This window comes from Myotis nattereri (genome assembly GCF_964212035.1).
Source record: "Myotis nattereri genome assembly, chromosome: 13".
Classification (NCBI taxonomy): Eukaryota; Metazoa; Chordata; class Mammalia; order Chiroptera; family Vespertilionidae; genus Myotis; species Myotis nattereri.
In genome coordinates this window covers 56,739,012-56,758,120 of record NC_138088.1, presented here as the reverse complement: position 1 = coordinate 56,758,120, position 19,109 = coordinate 56,739,012, and the positions used below count along the sequence as shown (strand labels likewise).

The following is a 19,109-nucleotide window of genomic DNA, read 5'->3' as shown; positions in this document are numbered from 1 at the left end:
GCTGCGTGGAGGACGCTTTTGAGGACAAGACGCTGCGGCTGGAAGCGCTGGGCAGCGGCTGCCGGGCCCTCGGGCCAGAGAGGCCTACAGAGGCCACGCGGTGACTCGGAGGGCCCCGGAGAGCCAGGCGGAGATGGTGTGGAGGCCGGCAGAGGCCGCGGGCGGCGGGGCCAGTGCGAGGGGATGTGGGCCCGGATTCCTAGGGCCGCATACCCACGTTCGGAGGCCGCGGGGCGTGGGCCCAGAGCGCATCCTCTTCCCATCACCTTCAGCTCCTCCGAGGGGACTTGAGGGCTGGAAGCCGGGCCTCCCTACCTGACTGGTCTTCTCTAGTTTGCGTTTCCCTCCCGCCCTCTCCACCCCAGCCTCTCCGGGTCTCGGCCTCTCGCACTCTGGTGTGTCCTGGGCCCTGGGTAGCTGTCTCTCTGTGTGTCTCTTTCCATCTTTCTGTGTTGGTGTGTCCCTCCAACGTGGCCCCCTTCCTCCTGCCCCAAACTTCGTGCGCTGGCCCTGCAGCAGCCTCGCTGGGAGGTGTCTCCATCGCCCTAACCTGGGCCAGCGCATAGCCCAGTGCTCCGACCCGGGGCGGGTTATCCTCGAAGGAGCTTGGCTTTGGCCAGAGACACTTCCTGGACAGAGTGCTCCTGGAGCGCCTGGGCCTGAACTTGAGATCGGGTTCCATCCCTGCGGCCTTGGGTGCCTCAGGTCACCAGGGAACTGGCGGCCGGCCGGCCCTTGGCTGTCCTGGCAAGACATTGACAGACCTCTCCCACCTCCTTAGGGGGGGTGGGGAGGGGGTGCAGACTTCAAACGTACACGGACTCGCATCTGTTGCAATCCTGTCCCCTCTGCACCCAGCGCTTCGGCGGGTTCACGCCTGCGCGGGCTGGTCTTGTGGTCAGTGCTGGGGCCTGGGGCCTGGGGCCTGGGGCCTGGGGCCTGGGGCCTGGGGCCTGGGGCCTGGGGCCGGGTACTTGAGGGGCAGGAGGGAGGGACCTGAACCTGACAGGGGCGGGGCTTGATAAGCCGCGGGGCGGGGCCTGGCCGAGGGCGGGGCCGGGAACGGGAGCTGCGCGGCCTGGCTGGCTCGGACTTGGACACCGGGCGCCCCCACCCCGCTCCGGGCTCTGCACCTCCCCCGCCCGGCGCGAGCGGCCCCTGCCCGGGACCCCCAGCCAGACCGCTCTAGGAGGAGAATGTCCTTCCAAGGCAAGAAGAGCATCCCCCGGATCACGGTGAGCCCGCTCCGCCCCGCATCCTCTGCCCACGCCCGGCGGGGCTTGGCCTCCTGGCCCGGGGTGGACCTTCCCTCCCGGGCCAGGCCCTTGGCCCTCGGACCCAGCCCCCCACGCCGGGCCGACCCCCTGTCCGGGGTGTGACCCTTCACGCGCCGCTGCCGGGGGTTGAGGTCTCCGAGAGCCGAGCAACCAGGCCCGGGCCCTGCCGCTTCCCGGGACCCCTCTGCGCCCGGGGCCCGGGGCCGGGCGCTTTCCGAAGCGCTGAGCGCCTCCGTCCCCGCGAAGGCCTGGCCGGCGGCGAGGCGGCGGATTCGGCTCTGCCTCCGCCTCGGAGTTGGCGGGTGGACGCGGCCCTTTGTTGGCGCCGCCAGCCCCGCCTGGGGCGCGGAGATGCCGCCCTGCGCACCTCGCCCCAGGCCGGCCGCCCCCAGACCCTCCGCTGCGCCCGAGCTCTGGTCTGAGACAAAGCGACTTGGCCCGGCTCGGCCCTGAGCCCGTGGCGGCCCGAGCCCCTCAAGGTTCCGGGGTTCGGAGACACCAGGGAAAGCGAGCTTATTAGCTGCCGAACGAGGCACCCCAGCCCTGGGGGAGAAGAGACCCCCAGAATCACACGCTGCGGTGCGGGAGGTCAGACCTCCACCCCTGGCTGCCCGGAGACAAAGCCACCGCTCCAGACGCCAGGAGCCAGCGGAGGGAGGGAGGGGGAGGGAGGGGGGAGGCAGGCGCCTGGGCCCCAGCTGGACAGTGGCGCCCGAGGGCCCGAGGAGTTTCAGAGTTTCGGACCCAACTCTGGACTTGGCCTCGGTGGGAGGGTGGTGGGGTCTCATTTCCTGAGATACTGAACCAGAGGGAAGGCTCCTGCCTGTGGCTGGCTGGCTGGGGAGGAGGAGGGGAGTGGGGAGGGATGGAGGGGGGGAGGGGCAGGAGGACCCCTTCCAACCGCCCCCATCCTGAGCATGGACCCCCGACTCATCTGCTTGGTTCCAAACCCAGTCAGTTCCCAGAGTCTGGGTTCAAATACCTGAGAACCGTGTGTGGGGTGTGGGGTGTGGGGTGTGGGGTAAGGGGGGGGGGGCCGAGCACAAGTCTCTTCCTCACGGGGGGGAGGGTGAAGCGTGGATTTCATACCACTTTACCAAAGCCGGGACTTTTAGAAAATACTTCTCAGCCCATTAAAGTGTAAGCTCATCCTTAGCTCTGGGCTGTATAAGGAGGGGTCTGCCTTTGGCCAGGACAATTCGTCAGCCCTTTTGTAGACGAGGCTGTAATCCATTAGGTACAAGCTCTTGGGTGTCAGTAAGAATGGAGAGTAAGTAATACGGCTCATAAGTAATGCGTTATTTAATGGTAGGCTCCTAGCGTTCCCACCGACCACACCCGTGGCCTGGTCCTCTTGGCATCGGGCTGATGGTGTGTAAGGGGCCAGAGGCTCTGGCTGGAGCTCTGGCCAGGCCTCTAGGTGGGCACCCCGTCAGGCCTCCCGTGAAGTGCGGCAGGCTTTGCGACGGGGCGGAGTCGTAGGGAGCCCTGAGGAAAGTGCTGCAAACTTGGACCCTCATCCGCATCGGTCTACACTCTGCTCTTCTCTATTATTCTCCCCGAGGTCAGACCATCACCCCTGGCGGCCTGGGGCCGGGCAGTTGGGAGGCAGGAGGGAGGCACCACACCACACTTTCTCCCAACATTTGGAGGGATGCTCAGAAGGGTTTATGGCTGTGAGCATTGGCTCAGCCCCTGCCCGTGTCCCAGCTGTGCTGTGGGGCGGACCCACGGACAGCTGGCCTTGCTCCCTGACACTGTTCACCCGCGTGGGATGCCTCCAGGCAGCACCAGCACCTGTGGTCACCCCGATGCCTTCCTGGCCCTTCACCCCCATGGCTTCCCCATCAGCAGCCCTTCTGGGGTCCATTTCTCATCCTGGTCCAAGGCCTCTCCTCTCACCTGGACAACCTCAGACACCACCCAAGTGACGGGCCTGTTTCCATCATTAAACGCCAGGTTCTACGTTCTGTGCAGAGCCAACGTGACCTCCTGCAAACATCCCTTACCCGGCTTAAACCTGCTGAGGGCCCTCCATGGATCCCAGGGCCACCCCGTCAGCCCTGGGCCTCTCCCCTCCCTCAGAAGTTTCCAGCCCCCAGCTTCCTCTTGGGTTTTATATTAATTCAAGCTCTTTCCAGCTGCAGGGCCTTTGCATGGGCTGTGTGGCCTCCCGCTTCAGCCTCTCAGACAGGCCCCCTCCTTCCCCGAAGCAGCCACGTCTCCTCCCCCACCATCCATCATGTCCTCCTTTGTCTCCTGTGTTTGTCACAGTCTGATGGCCTTGCCTGTGATTTCGCTGAGGCCAAGGGGGGAGGAGCGGGGACCGAAAGAGCGGGGCAGACTTTCGGGGCCAGCGCGGACATGGTAGGGACTTTGCTCACCTCTGTCCTCAGCTGGGTATTGAGTTAGATGGTCAACTTGAAGATGTAAATATAACCCATTTCATTGCACCGCTCATTCTCACTGATGTGGGCTTTTTGTTGACAAAGTGAAAAGCCAGTTCCCCTGTTCATCTTTTTGCCTTTGGGAGGAGAGCAGAGGGGGAGGCTGAGTGAGGGCCTGTGGGGCGGGGCGGGGGAAGGGGTTCTGCAGAGTAGGAGGGGGCTGGGTGGGTGCAGGGCCCTAAGGAGTGGGTGGGGTGCCCCCCGACTGCAGCTGCCTCTGCCCTGTTCTTTCGGATGGTAGATGCTGCTGGCTTTTCTGCTGGGTTTTACGTGTACAGATTGTGCGCCAATGTTTCAGTCGTAAATCCAGAGTGAGAGGTTGTACTAACAATGTTGGGTAACTCGGTTTGGAGAAAACTTATCCGTTTTGTTTGTTTGTTTGTTTGTTTGCAATAGAGTGATCGCCTTCTGATCAAAGGTGGGAAGGTTGTGAACGATGACCAGTCCTTTTACGCTGATTTGTACGTGGAAGACGGTTTGGTAAAGTAAGTTTCTGTTAAGGATCCCTTCGCAGGCCCTAGAGTGCACTGATTGCACGTGATCCAGGACGCTCAGTCTTGTGAAATCCACGCCAGTGTTTTTTCTTTTCCGAAACCTCATTCCCTGCAAGCAGCTCTAGCCCAGGCCTTGCGTGACTAATCTCACCATAAGGTCCAGTCGTAAGGTCTCAGGAAACAGGATTATGGCATCCACATCTCTTGCACCATCACAGCCTTGGGACGATTCGGGGCTCACAGTGGGTGCTTTATAAATACGTATTGACCACACCTATTAGCTTCTCTGCTTCTATGTCAAGCATCTCCAGCCACTAGTCAGTGAAGGGCAAGTGGACACCACCAGGACCGTGACGTGCACACGGGGCTAGATCCCCCACTAGGGCCAGCTGTGTGGAGCCATTTCACTGCTCTGACAGTCTCCGGAGTCCCGTGGAGCCCTGGCCGTGTGGCCCTCTCCCTCAGGACAGGAGCCCAAGCTCACGCATCCCTGCTCCACCACGTTGCCGGGGAGCCCACGCATGTTCTGACCTGGGCTCTTTCTAACCGGCGACATCTCCCTTTGCTGCTTTCAGACAAATTGGGGAAAACCTCATCGTCCCTGGGGGCATCCGAACCATTGATGCCCATGGCCTGATGGTCCTTCCAGGAGGTGTCGACGTGCACACGAGGCTGCAGATGCCTGCCCTGGGCATGACCCCAGCTGACGACTTCTGCCAGGGCACCAAGGCAGCCCTCGCGGGAGGGACCACCATGATATGTGAGTGTCACTGGGTCGGGCAGCGTCCGGCCCCCACCTTGGTGCTCTGGCCGGGTGTGTGTGTGTTGCAGGAAGTGGTTTGCGTGCTGGGTTTTTTCTCAGTCCCAGTTTTCCTCTATCACATCCCGATCTGCAAAGCCCTGGAGTGCCTTCCCTCGTCGCTTCTGTTTCTCATGCTGGCCATCCTGCCTGGCCAGCTCTGGGGTGCCCCTGGGAGTCTGTGGGAGCGCATGGACGAGTGCCCAGTTATTCATTATTTCCTGGGAAGCCAGTGGCTGGCCGGGGACCAGGTTTGGAAAACTCCGATGCTTTGGACAAGCGAGGGGTTGTGTCACCTGAAATGCCAGATGGGTTTGCGCGTCAACTTCACCCCTGCTGAGGCCTGGGTTGCAGCAAGCTCCTGCCTGTGTCAAGAAGAATGAAAAACAGGTGCTGTGTCTTTAGGAAAAGGAAGACAAAAACTTACTGTTATTCTCTCAGCACCACCAGAAGTACCGTTTCTCTGAGCTGGCTCTGTGCCAGGCGCGAGCACCGTCCTGGTGGGCTGCAGCTCATGTGCTGTCCTCACAAAACCCTCTGAGCTCGGAGGAGAAGCCCCAGGTGCCAGCTTGTGTGGTGTTCCCGCTCTTGGCAAGCTCAGGAGCCAGGACGAGATAGCAGGCCAAAGCCCTCTCTCGCAGCCTTGAATGCCGAGTGCAGCCGTGCCTGCTGTGCCGGGTCTCACGAACCTGGTTGGGCGCTGGCTCCACCATGTTCTAGCTGTGTGGCCTCAGATAACAGCCGGCTAATACAGGCCACACTTGCCCCATCTGTCAGGCAGCAGGAGGAGGAAGCGAGCTCGCGCACAGAGGTGCTTTGTGGCGCCTGGTGCACAGGAAACGCTCTGTGACTGCCGCCAGGGAAGGCTGCGCTGAGGACTGTGGGCTACTCCACCAGTGACAGTTAGCCACTGTCAGAATCATGGCGTGGTTTGGTTTACTCAACCAAGAAGTGAAAAACCCCGCGACGGTCCATCCATCTTTTAGATGGACTCAGGAGACTGGTCGTTTCAGGCCATTGCTCATGCCGGTCACTGGTGGCCCCGGTCGGCCAGGACACCTCTGTGGTTGACATCACCTGCCCATGCCAATGCCAAGGCTGTGAGGTATGGCTGAGAGGATGGAGAGATGTTACAGGCTTGGGGCTGGCTCTGTCGAGCCATCTGCTTCCTCCACCTGCCAGCACCGGCCTGGAGCTGTGCATGGCTCTCAGGGTGGGACAGGCACCCGCTCCCGCAGGGTCCTGGCTTCCCCATCTGAGCTGTGGAGCACGGGAGCCCCGTAAAGGCTGTGCTGGAGGGAGGCACAGCACCTGCCAGGACCCTGGGGTGGTGCCTTCCTGTTGGCCACCGCACTCCCAGCTCTTCCCTCACCCAGGGGAGGCTGTGAGCAGGGTTTGGGCCTTGGGTGTGAGGTTGGCAGGTGAGGGGCTGACAGTGCAGTGTGTGCACTCCCAGCCTCCCCAGGGGATGGGTGGGATGGGTGGCACTGATGAAGGTGTGTGCAGTCTGGAAGGCTCATGGGAAGCCAGCCCTACACCGCTGTTCTGGGCAGGCGTCCAGGTCCAGCACCGAGGACAGCAGCGCCCTCCCTTCCCCACCTCAAGGTGCTCCTGTGCTGGAGGGTAAGGCCCTTAGCTGCCACCCATGCTGTTGAGCTGTGATGTGTGCATGGGGGGGCGAGGTGGATTGTCTCTCAGCTCAGAGAGAGGCTGAGGAGATGGCTCGATGCCTCTCTGGACAGAGCTGATGAGCAGGTTTACAGCAGGGATAGCCCCTGTTAAGGTGCCTGTGGCATCTCCTGTGTTGTTCCTGATCTCGTGTTAACATGACCTCCTTGGAGGTCGAGGTCATTCCAGTTCCCGTGCTGGGGGCTCGGCTGACTGCACTGCCCCCACAGTGGACCACGTGTTCCCTGATGTGGGTGTGAGTCTGCTGGCGGCCTACGAGCAGTGGCGGGAGCGGGCGGACGCCGGGGCCTGCTGCGACTACTCCCTGCACGTGGACATCCCCCGCTGGCACGAGAGCATCAGGGAGGAGCTGGAGGCCCTGGTCAAGGACAAGGGTGAGTGCCCACAGGGCTGAGGGGGGCTGGCTGGCAGGCGGGCAGACGGGGGCCTGGGCTTCCCTGGTCTCGGTGGGAAGCCCCCTCCCAGGCTGCCCCTCCGTGCTGGGCTCTCCATCCGTCTGGCCCCAGGGCAGGTGGCCAGGCGTTGGGGGAAGTTGGACAAGAGTCACTCGAGGGTCTGTTCTACTTCCAGAGGATCCAGGCTAAGGTCCTCGCCTCCCAGCCTGAGGGACATATCTTGTAACTGTCCTCGTTACAGTGGTCACAGCTGTCACCGCAGCTCCCTTGTCTCGTGGTCGTGGGTGGAGGAAACGTGACATTCGTTTTCCTGGCAATTAAGACCCGGTTAGAAGGAGGAGGTGTTAGCACCCTTAGTGCTCTATGCTGCCCGTGCAGATGACGGGCCAGTCCATCACCAAGGGTTAAGTTTTTTGTAATTACATTTTTTAGTTTACTATTTTTTTTTATTTTTTTTTTTAGACAGAGGGGAAGGGAAAGGGAGAGAGAGATACGCATCGATATGAAAGCAGAACATCGATCAGCTGCCTCCTGCAGATGCCCCAACCAGGGATGAACCCTCAACCTGGGCGTGTGCCCTGACAGGGAATCAAACCTTCCACCTTTTGGTGCAAAGGATGATGCCCAACCAACTGAGCCATACCAGCCTGGGTGAGGGCTAAGCTTTTTGATTGAAAGTCCTGAAGCTAAAACCATATCCAGGTTCATAGTGGATTTGACAAAAGTTAGACGGAGTTAGAGAGGGGTGACGGGGCCCAGAGGTGTGTTTGTGAGGGATTCACCTGCGTTCGCTACTGGGGAGCCATTGGTCCCTGATCCCAGGGCCTGAGGGGCAGGTGAGGGGGGCCTGGCAGACGCCCTCCTTCATCACCTTTTGTCGGTAAGTGTGTGTGGGCCTGGTGCCCAAGGGCTGCCATGCCAGCTGGGGAGACGGCCATGGAGAGGGACCATCCCACCTGGCACCTCTGGAGATGGGGGAGGCGGGGAGGCTCCCAGGCATCACCCCGACAGCTGAGCATCTCACCCCTTCCTGCCGCTCCTCCAGGTGTGAACTCCTTCCTGGTCTTCATGGCGTACAAGGACAGATGCCAGTGCACCGACGGCCAGGTAGGGACCGGTGCCCAGAGGAGGGGCCCGCAGGTGTCTCTTGGGCTGCTGCCGGGAGAGACGCCCCCTTATGGCTCATGCGCCTCTCCTCCCAGATGTATGAGATCTTCAGCATCATCCGGGACCTGGGAGCCCTGGCCCAAGTGCACGCAGAGAACGGAGACATCGTGGAGGAGGTGCGGGCTGGGCTGTCTGGGCGCGCCAAGGGGTGAGGGCGAGGGTGACTCCTGGACACCAGGATGTGAGCACTTAATCCCACCAACCCCGAGGGAGGGAATACTGAACATGTTCAGGAGGTAGTTTGCCCAGGTCAAAGGTCAAGCAAGCAGGGAGTTAGGGGAACCTTTTGCTGCCATCGATTTTTCCATGGTCATCACACTTATCAAAAGTTCTTCCAAACCAAAATGTTGCTTTGTTGGGGGTACTGAGACTGGGGGTTCGGGCCTCCCGGCCCCAGGGATGGAGGCCCCTCAGGGAGCTGGCTTCAGTCACATCCCAGGTGGGGTCCTGCCCATCGCCTTCCCCTCGGCCCGGGCTGTGAGGGGGGCACCCACGAGCTCTGCGCCCTGCACTTGATGTTTTTCTCCTCACGCCTTTGGTGGCCCCTCAGGTGCAGGTGCATTGGGGCACCAGGGAGGTTCAGGGGGCTCCTCTGGGGCCTGGGGGGTGGTCTGCCCACCCCGCCTGTACAGAGCCCCCAGTGCACACCCAGCTTGGCAGGCAAGCCTGTGGCGTCATCTGAGCCCCGACGCCAGGAGCCCTGTGACCTCGGGCGAGTCCCTTGCCCTCTCCAAGCCCCGTTCTCCCATCTGTAGTTCGGGGAGCAGCAGCCACTCCTCGCCTGCTCTGCATTCTCCGTGGTTGGTGATGCTGGGGGCCCGGACTCAGCCTCAGCCAGTGGTTGCCCCTGGGCGGTGGCCCGCACGCCCTGGCTGCGGCTCCGGGCTCTGGTGCACCTGGGCAGGAACGTGGCACCTGGTTGGTTTCTGTAGGAGCAGAAGCGGCTGCTGGAGCTTGGCATCACCGGCCCCGAGGGCCACGTGCTCAGCCATCCCGACGAGGTAGGCGCTGTGTCCGCCGCGTGCACCTTGGCACTGACTGAGCCCCAGATGCCGCCTTCTTCTGGGGGTGGGTCTAGGTCCATGGCCCGGGCAGGGCCGCAGCCATGCTGTCCTCACCTGTCCCCCCACCAGGCACATGTCCCCTATGACCGCTGGTCACCCCAAGCCCATACTCAAGGCTGAAAGGTGGCATGGTCAGGGTCTGGGAACTATGTGGGTCACCCCATCCTGGGCACCGAGCCCCAAGCTGGAGTCCTCACCCACCCAGGGGTGCCCTCTCTGGGCCCAGGATCTGTGTGTGACCGTCATGCCCTGTGACCTTGAGCGAGTCCCTTCCCAGGGGCTCCAGGATGGCCCTGGGGGTCAGCATGGTCAGGGTTCCCCAGACCCTCGCCTGGCCTGAGCATCCCTGTCCCCAGGTGGAGGCCGAGGCCGTGTACCGTGCCGTCACCATCGCCAAGCAGGCCAACTGCCCCCTGTACGTCACCAAGGTGATGAGCAAGGCTGCGGCTGACGTGGTGGCCCGGGCCAAGCGCAAGGGTGAGTCCTGGGCCTGGACCCCCATGTTGGTGAGGGTCTGGGGGTTCAGGGGTCACCTTCACCTCCCGGGAACGTGGCCGGCTTCACTGAGGCTCAGAGTAGGGCAGGTATGACTGAGAAGCAGCTTGCCGCCCAGTCTGGCCTCCTCACCGAGGGGCCCCATGCCAGGGACTCCAGGGGTGGGCTGCGTGGCCTGCGGGGGAGCAGCAGCTGCTCACCAGGGGCCTTAAAGCAAACAGAGGGGCCTGTGGAGACACAGGACCTGTGTGTGACGGTGGACATGCCCCATGACCTTGGGCTAGTCCCTTCCCAGGGGCTCCAGGATGGCCCTGGGGTCATCATGGTCAGGATTCCCCGGGGAAGCGTGCTGTGAGGGAGCCTGATTTTAGTGCAATGGAACCTTGTCCAGCTGACCCCACCTGGCGCCCCACACTACTGTTCGCTGGGCACCTCTGTGCACCAGGAGCTGGAGTGCACATCCTGAAAGCTGGGGTGCTCTCTGCCCACAGAGCACCCACACATGGAGGCAGGGGGTAAATAAGAAAAGCATGTATGTGTCCGTACAGACCAGCAGGGGGCGAGCGGCGAGCTGACGGGGTCTCACTCAGCCTGTGGCCCAGTGGAGTGCCGGGCAGGCCTGACCCCCTGCCTGCCTGGTGCCCCAGAGGAGAGGGACAAGCTGTGCAGGGTCAGGAAATTGAGGGGCAGTGCAGTGCCCAGTCCTCCACCCTGCTTGGGTCCTGGGGGCATGCAGGTGTGGGGTGCCTCTCACGGGCCTCACTGCAGGGGTGGTCGTGTTTGGGGAGCCCCTCACCGCCAGCCTGGGCACTGACGGCTCGCATTACTGGAGCAAGAACTGGGCAAAGGCCGCAGCCTTCGTCACTTCCCCCCCCATCAACCCGGACCCCACCACCGCAGACCACCTCACCTCCCTGCTGGCCAGGTAAGGAGACGCTCAGGGTGGCCCCAGGTGGGCCTGTGTGAACGACCTCGGCCTGCTGGCAGCTCCAGGCTTCTCCCACACAAACCCTGGGCCACACCAGAGCACCCACCCTGATCTGCCCCGGCCCCACCCCCACAGCGAGGCGCAGCTCTGCCCAGCGCTGCCCTCACAGACCACCTCTGGCCCTGTGGGTGTGTGGGCCACGTGGGGGTGGAGCCGAGCGGCCTTGGCTGGTTCAGGAGGGCCAGGCCCCTCTGGGCTCCCTGACTCGCTTGTTCTCAGCGGGGACCTCCAGGTGACGGGCAGTGCGCACTGCACCTTCACCACTGCCCAGAAGGCCGTCGGCAAAGACAACTTCACTCTCATCCCCGAGGGCACCAACGGTGTGGAGGAGCGCATGTCGGTGGTCTGGGAGAAGTGCGTGGTGAGTCCCGGGGCCTGGGCACCATGCACCGACCGGAGCCGGCTGCCTTGGGATCTGCTGGCTCAGCAGAGTGGGAAGCACTTAACCGGGAAACACCGTGAGGAATGAGTCCAGTGTGTGGGCCCCAGCGTGTCCTCGCTCCCGCCCTCACCCAGGGCTCCTCAGACATCGGTTCTGGTCCCCCCAAGGGCCCCCCCTCCGATTCTCATGTCACATCTGTGCAGGCAGCTCAGAGCGAGTGGGACCCCTTTCCGATGGTGTTATCCTCTGCGGTGCTAGTGGTCTCCCCATCATGCCTGCAATCCAGACTCCTGCCTCACTCGGAAAGCTCTGCCTGGCTTCCTCGGTCCCCTTCGCCCCCCAACCCCGACCCTTCCCTGGACTGAGGCCCAGACCCGGCCCCCCTCACCGCCCTGCTTCCCCAGGCCTCCTGGCCACACGGGGAAACAGTCATGTCCCGCAGGGCACACAGACCTGGAGCCTTCTCCACTTACTCACCACTCAGTGAGCCCAGGGACCAGGCTTTGGGCACAGGAAGGGGGAGAGCGCTGGCTGGCTGAGATGGACCGATTCATGTGCCCTGGGAGTGTGAGCGGGTGCTGTCGCTGCTCTGGGGGGCGGGGCCTTGGGCCCCGTGAAGCCCCAGACCTCTCAGCTCCCCTTCTTGCTTCCCAGGCCTCAGGGAAAATGGACGAGAACGAGTTCGTTGCTGTGACCAGTACAAATGCAGCCAAAATCTTCAATTTTTACCCAAGGAAGGGGCGCGTGGCTGTGGGCTCCGACGCTGACCTGGTGATCTGGAACCCCAAGGCCACGAAAATCATCTCTGCCAAGAGCCACAACCTGGTGAGCGAAGCCGGGTCCCCGAGTCAGGGTCAGGGTGGGGTCGGGGCCTGGCAGCCTTCCTGGGGCTCCAGGATGGCCGTCGGGGGCAGCTCTGCCCCCCTCAGCTGGGACGCCTGTCTGGACATTGCTGCAGAGTGTCACGTGCCTGCCCACCCGGAGGGCGAGTTACCCAGGGCAAGCTCACCCACGTGCTCTTTGTCCTTCTAAGAAATGGGACTCAGAGACAAGCCCAGGAGGGTGCGGCCGGTTCCTGCTGGTTCTGGCCTCGCCGAGTTGGCTGCCTCCCATCAGAGGTCAAGCACGGGCACTCAGACCTGCCCCCCCACACCCCCAGGAGGCTGGCAGCCCGAGGGGTGTCCTGAGGGTGGTGTGGACTCTCGTCCTGTCCCCCCAGAATGTGGAGTACAACATTTTTGAAGGCGTGGAGTGCCGAGGAGCCCCCACGGTGGTCATCAGTCAGGGCAGGGTGGTCCTGGAGGATGGGCACCTGTTCGTCACTCCAGGGGCCGGCCGCTTCATTCCTCGGAAGACATTCCCGGACTTCGTCTACAAGAGGATCAAGGCGCGCAACAGGGTAAGGCCCGGGCCAGCGTGCAAGGCGAGAGTTCTCGGACCTTCCACACGTCCGGGAGGTTTCTGCTCCGGGTCAGCCCCGACCCCCTGCCCAGCAGCGCAGGCCTGCTCCGGGGGTGGGTTCCAGGGGTGGCCCTGTGAGCGTTTATTTCCCAAGTGACCCACGTCTGTGCAAAGCCCAGACAGAGGGAAATAGAGTCATGAGTGGCACCTCCCCAAGTAAACTACTGTGGACACAGAAGCAGGGCCTCCAGGGTTTCTCCGTGAGCAGATGTGCACGTGATCATCAGCAGGCCGTGAGCTTTCCACTATGGCTCTTGTGAACTTGGACATCATGAGCACTTTTCCTTGTCTTTACCTTCTCTTCCCATAACCCTGCGTCTGATGGTTGCATTAGGTTCCGCACTGCATGCCTAAGTGATTGCTGCATGAACACGCATGCACACAGGCACACTCAAAGGATGTCTGAACTGAGAGTGAGCTGCCTGGGGGCCGTCCCCTGGGGAGGGGTGTGGTGCCTGCTCTAACTCAGGCTGTCAGGGCCCAGAAGCTGCTCCCTGAACCTGACCCTGATGTTGGAACAGAGTAGAGTGGTCAGGCTCTTGGCAGGAGCCCCTGCCCTCCAGCTATGGGTGCCTCAGCCCCCTCACACCTGGCTCCCTTGACCTGCAGCTGGCAGAGATTCACGGCGTGCCCCGAGGCCTCTACGATGGGCCGGTCCACGAGGTGATGGTGCCTGCTAAGCCCGGGGGTGGCTCCCAGGCCCGCGCGTCCTGCCCCGGGAAGATCTCAGTGCCGCCCGTGCGGAACTTGCACCAGTCGGGGTTCAGCTTGTCTGGTGAGTTGAGCCTGTGTCTGTGAGTGAAGACCATTGCCCTGCCAGGGGCCAGGCGCGGGGGTGAGGCCCACCTGGAAGCCCCTTCCGGCCCCAGGACCTGCCTGGGACTGTCACTCTGAGCCGAGGGTGAGCGTGGGATGCCCAGCCTCTGTGGGACCCAGGTGCCAGGTGGAATCCAGCTGCTCCAGCCCCAGCAGCCCCACAACCTGCCGTGGGGTGTGAGGCACATGAAGAAGGATCTTCAGGGACATGCCTCTGGTCAGGGACCTCCCAGCATGCTGTGTGACAGAGCCTTCCCAGAAGCACTGGGCCCAGGTTCTCTCTGCAAACCAGAGCCAGACACCTCCCTTTCCAGCCCTTGGGTGGGGCTCACCTGCCCCGTGAGGACTTGTCTCGTGCTCCCTCTTGGGAAGGTGATGGCAATCCCTGCTCACCTCCTGGGGACATAGAGCAGGGGAAGGTCCCCTTTGAAATCTGGATCATCTTAAAAGCTAGGGACAGGCCTCTCCCGTCTCAGGGACAGCCTGAGACCCCCTGGAGGGATGAGGCAGGACTGGCTTCTGCTCCAGGAAGACTTCCCAGGGGGTGGACCTTGACCTCCAGGCCCCTGCCTGCTGTAAACACTGGCCTTGCTGTCCTATGCACCCGAGGCCTCAGTGACAGGAGCACCTGCCATCTGGGGAGCGTCAGGGACCCTTGCAGGGGGCGGGTTCTGCAATCCTGGCCTTTGGATGTGGCCGTGTCTGCAACCTCTCCCCACGCCCGTGCCCTGCCCTTTCTGCAGGATCTCAGGCAGATGACCACATTGCCAGACGCACAGCCCAGAAGATCATGGCGCCCCCTGGTGGACGTTCCAACATCACCTCGTTGTCCTAGACCTCACTCTGCTCAGGGTGTGAGCAGCGGGTGCTCTCCCAGACAGGCGGCGTGGGGCTCACTCTCCCTGTTAGCTTCCCTTTGTTGAACTGACTTTGAAAGGTGCTTGGTCTTCCCTTCCCCTCCCCAGAAACTCTCCTTTTGGGGGTCCCAGGCCCCGTTATGAGGGCTGAATCTGGGGAGGTGCCACTGCCAGGGACAGCTCAGGTTGCCTGGGCCGGGTGCTAGGTGCCTCATGAAGGCAGGGCTGTGGGAACCCCCGGGGCCTCACAACACACACAGGCCAAGGGTTTGGGGTTTGCCCCCCTCCTCCCCGTGTGCATCACTGCCTTTCGAAGTCCCGGCTCTGCCGTCTGCCTCTCTGCAGAGCTACAGCCTGTGTCCCCGGTCCCGGCCCCCAGCCCCGGCCCAGCCTGTCACGGCACAGGAGCAGCGCCGTGAGCTGAGCCACACTGGGGCTGCTGTGACTTCAGGGACCCGCCGGGAGCTGAGCGCAGCGTGGCTTCCCAGTCGAGTGGCTTCCCAGCCGCATTGTACACTCTTCCAAGGACCAAACCTCCGCCTTCGTAGTCGCCCATCTCCAAGGGGAGTTAGGACCTTTAGCTAGGATGCCCCATCCTGTTACTAAGTGTGCATCCAGTAGTGCGGTAGAGCAGCCGTTTTGTGCGGTGAGGACAACTGTAGCCAGGACTCTGCATGCCACCCAGCCGGCCGCAGCACTGCCACCAGTCTGGTGGGCACTGGCTCAATTAAAGGCGTCTGGGTTGGAAGCTGCCCCGACTTCTCTGGCCCCTGCACCATCCCCGCGTGAGTGGGTTTTGCGCCGCCCCCCTCACCCCCCCACCCCAGACCCTCCTGCTGGCCCCTAGCCTGGCATTGGACCTCAGGACCACCCACAGGGACATGCTGCTCAGCCTACGCTGGGAAGGGGCAGGGCTGGGTCTGAGTGGTGGGGATGGATCCCCTTAGGAAAGGGGGTCTGGGGACCTGCTCCTGAGCCCAGGCCTGCGGGTCAGGGACAGCCAGAGGGCCAGAGGGTCGGGGCAGACTGGGAGGACCTCCACCCACATTCTGACCAGATGGGCCCAAGCCACAAGCAGCAGGTTGGGGGGCTGCATGGCTGTGAGCTGATTCCTCCAGCAAGCTGCCAGGCCTAAGTGTGATGCCCCTACCCACACACACAGCCTGGGCCCCGCTCCCCCCACCAAGGCAAAGCAGCCCAGGGCTCCGATCCAAACCCTGAGGCTAGGCTGCCCAGAACCTTTCAGAAGAAGGTTGAGCCGATCTCCTCACCTCAGCCTCTTTCTCATAAAAATGGTTCTAGTTCTGTGCCCCAGGCGAGGAATGCTCCCAGAAGGGGTGTCTTCCTCCCCCCGCACTGCCCCCCCCCCCCCCACACACACCAGCAGGATGGTCATGGTCACAGGGAAGACAAGCCAGGGAGATCGGGCTGGCCTGGGGCAGCCCGTCTGTCCTGGTCCCACCGAGTTCTGGGGCTTCCTCTGGCTGGGCCTGGCCAGGGCAGCCCCCCAGCTACTTCATGGGGCTCCACTGAGGCTGGCGTCTGCATCCCCTGCCCTGGGAGAGCCTGGGTGACATGGAGCCAGACACACGCATCCCTGCCGCCGACAAGGGGAACAGGCTTCTTGTCCCCTGGAGTCTCAGATGCTCACGTAGACTTACATGTTTATACAAAACCCCAGGCCTCCCCCCGCCTTCTTGCCTCTGACATCACAGGTCTCCACCCAGAACTTTCTCTGCAGTCTGTCCCACCCACAGGGCAGCCTGAAGTGCTGTCCACCTCTGGACCCTGGCTTCCCTGGGGGTGACTGGGCCCGAGCCCCACCTGGGCACATCAGCTGTGTGGACAGCAATCCCCGTACCCCAGCGAGTGGGGCGGCAAGGCCCCTCTGCCCGGCCCACCTCCACCTGGCTCAGCCGGCTCCTCAGGATGGATGGCCGTGGTCTGTCCTTCCACAGCCTGGCCCTCTGCCCAGCAGGGGCCACCCCTGCCACAGCTCTGCAGCTCCCGGGTGGACGGGCACCCACCCAGGGGAGCGGGACGGGTGCCGGGGGCTCTGTTCAACTCCTGGACAAATGTCCCTGAACAGCACGACCGCTCGGCAGGCACAGGACGTGGAAAACACCGAAGAGGTCTGTAATTCCCAGCGGGGAAAATATGCAGAAACACCGCAGAAGGTGCTGGAACAGTGTGTATTTATAAAACATCCTCGACCTCCCACCCACAGCCCTCCCCCTTGATGTACAAGAACCGTGGGCCCTGTGCCCCTCCCACGCTCTGGGTAGCAAGCTCAGGTGGGGCAGCCGACGGCAGGCCGGTCTCCAGGCCTATGTACAGCCGAGAGGTGGTGAGAGACGAGAGCGCCTGTCCACCACGCGGCCCAGCCCGTGACCTGCCGGCGAGGGGTCGGAGGCCACCAGGACCACCGTCACATAATCAGAGCCTCCGGGGGGCAGCGCACACCTTGTCCACCATTCGGCTGCACTGACAGCCCCTTGTCACCATGTGCCTCCGAGAGCCGATGGCAGCTCAGTGGTCAGGCTGTTCCCTGGAAACCGACCAGGACACAGCAGAGCCACCAGCCGGGGCCTGTGCTCGGACCAGCGGGCTGCTCAGTGGGAACGTTGTTGCTTGGCCTGTCCCTCTGGTGCACTGAGTCCCCAGTGCAGCCTGAGTTACCTCCCCAGGGCCAGCGGGCTCCTAGCTGCTCCCCGCTGAGGGGCAGATGGAGCCGCACACGGGCAGGGCGGGGCTCGCATCCTCACCATCCGCCAAGGCCTCACCGTCCACATCCCCAGCCTCGGGAACGGGCAGGGCCTCCCTCGTGGGGTCCTGGCTCCTCCGCAGCCTGGTGGGGAAGCACAGGGAGGGGCTTTGTGCAGCCTCCCCAGCAGCCCAGGGACCGCTGGTCTGAGCACTCCAGAATGTCCCTGGCTCAGGGGCCCTGGACACGCACTAGGTGTCCGGCATGTCCTGGACAGGCTGGCCCAGCAGGGAGTGGATGGCGGCTGTGGGTGGGTCGTAGGCCTAGGGGGTTGCGGGCACTCAGCCCAGCGGCACCTCTGACTATGGGCCCGGGGCTGGGAGCAGCAGGGGTGGGGAGTCTCAGTTCACTTCCAGCCAGAAGCTGAAAGGAGGCCTGGTTTAAGTGCAAGTTCTGGGGTCAGGAATTTTGGGGCAGGGTTTTCAAAGAGCTTGGACAAGTCCCCTTCTTACCCTGGCTCTGGCCTCCAGGATGGTGGTCAGTGTCCTAAACCAGTGCCCACCTGTCATCCCATTCACTGAAGCAGGACAGAGCACTGACTGATCCTGCTCCCCTTCCTGGCTGGAGCGCAGAGCCACCTCTTCCAGGAAGCCCTCCGTGCTTTGCCCTGCCACTCCTGCCCCTGGGCCCACATCACTGGGCTTTATCCCTCCACTGTGGAGGTGTCGCAGCTATTCGTGGCCTGTTGTATCTCCCTGTCAGCCAGCCATGACCTTTCTGTCCCACAGTCCAACACACAGTCAGTGTTTGCTCAGTGAGTGCGTGACTGACTGAGGGGAGGCAGTGGATGTGCAGGAGCCATGCAGGCAGGAGCCACCAGCCCTTGCCTGGGAAGTCCACTGAGTGTCTGTCTCCCCAGGACATTCTGGCCATTGGCCCCAGTTTAGGACTAAAGGTTCTGGAGGAGCCCCTCCCATATGAGCCTGAACATTCGCCTCCCCCCTTCCTCCCAGGGCCAATGCTCAGACCCCCCAGGGGGATGGGGCCAGGTTTCCTGGGTGGCCAAGAAAGCCTTGTCCCATTTCCCCAAACTCCTCTTTGCCCCCATGCCCCCCTCCCCACACACTCACTCACTTTTCTCTGTTAAAAATCACAAAGTCTTGCTGGATCGCATCAAGGCAGTCCTGAAGGTAGTCATTCTCCTGTTAGTCAGAACGAGTGCTGGGTGTCATCAGGTCCTCTCACATCCCCTCCAGTGGGAACACTTCCACCTGGTCTGCTTGTCCTCCCATGGCTGCCCCTCTGGCTTTCTTCTAAAGCTGGAACTATACCCCCAGGCGGCAGAGCACCTGGGAGTTTGCACCTCCCAGATGACTCTTAGCCAGTGACCGAAGGGTTTCCTGTACAGCATCCCAGCTCCCTGCCTCAGGTGGATGCTGACATGGAAGGCCGTGTCCCAGTGACCAGACTTGGTGGGAAACGACACCTGGCTTGGCTCCCTCCCCTCCCCCTTTCCTCCAGGCCACTCCTCACTTGGGCACCAAATCCCACTCAGGGTCTGCCCTGAGATGGTCACCACAGGGGCTGCCCGAGAAGCGGCCTCAGGACAGGCCTGGAGTTGGGTCCCGCACTGACCAGATCAACAAGGAACCATCACGGGCGCCACGTGGACTGTGAGTGGGGAGGGTGCACGCCGCTGTGACATTGGGGACAGAGCGGGAGGAGGAGTCACATGGACATGGGCCCGCTGGGCCCATGCTGGGCACTGGGGATGCATGTGCCAGAGACAGGCTCAGGTCAAGATGAGAGCAGTGGATTTCAGAGAAGGCTGGGCTGCCAGGCTTGGGAAGTTCCTGCATCAAAGCCGAGGCCCTAATAGGGAAGGCTCTGGGCTCAGTGGATACGCCTGGGCCGGGCGGCTCAGTGGATGCACGCGGGCGCCCTGCTGCACTGCACAAGGGGCCCTCCCTGCAGGAGAAGAGCAGCACCCCCTCCCCCACGTGCCTGCAGACAGGCAGGGCTGCAACCGCAGAGGCCTTGAAAGAGTATTCGCCCCTCAGGATGTGCCTCTGCC

The 19,109-nt window shown here is 62.6% G+C and overlaps 2 protein-coding genes across 4 annotated transcripts in view; one reads left to right on the top strand and one right to left on the bottom strand.

Annotated features, from left to right (window-relative positions):
• Positions 1–1,043: 1,043 nt before the first annotated feature.
• On the top strand, positions 1,044–15,083 carry DPYSL4 (dihydropyrimidinase like 4). Of its 2 annotated transcripts, none has more exons than XM_081105061.1 (14): positions 1,044–1,235; positions 4,121–4,209; positions 4,794–4,978; positions 6,916–7,080; positions 8,147–8,208; positions 8,304–8,384; positions 9,201–9,269; positions 9,689–9,809; positions 10,596–10,752; positions 11,035–11,176; positions 11,852–12,022; positions 12,417–12,596; positions 13,268–13,433; positions 14,218–15,083. In XM_081105061.1, exons 1-14 carry the CDS (start codon positions 1,197–1,199, stop codon positions 14,307–14,309), a joined length of 1,719 nt encoding a protein of 572 aa, XP_080961187.1. In that variant the 5' UTR covers positions 1,044–1,196; the 3' UTR covers positions 14,310–15,083. The 2 variants fall into 2 exon arrangements, with proteins under 2 accessions (XP_080961187.1, XP_080961188.1); XM_081105062.1 differs by having other exon boundaries at positions 1,047–1,235; positions 4,121–4,142.
• Positions 15,084–16,506: 1,423 nt separating this feature from the next.
• Positions 16,507–19,109, bottom strand: part of STK32C (serine/threonine kinase 32C) — a 36,683-nt gene continuing 34,080 nt past the window's right edge. The window contains exons 11-12 of one of the 2 annotated variants that reach the window (XM_081104919.1): positions 18,170–18,219; positions 16,507–17,179 (exon numbers count right to left, since the gene is read on the bottom strand). In XM_081104919.1, the coding sequence (XP_080961045.1) occupies positions 17,032–17,179; positions 18,170–18,219 (198 nt within the window). In that variant the 3' untranslated portion in view covers positions 16,507–17,031. Of the gene's footprint in view, positions 17,180–18,169; positions 18,238–19,109 lie in introns of both variants that reach the window. The other variant, XM_081104918.1, reaches the window with a different exon arrangement.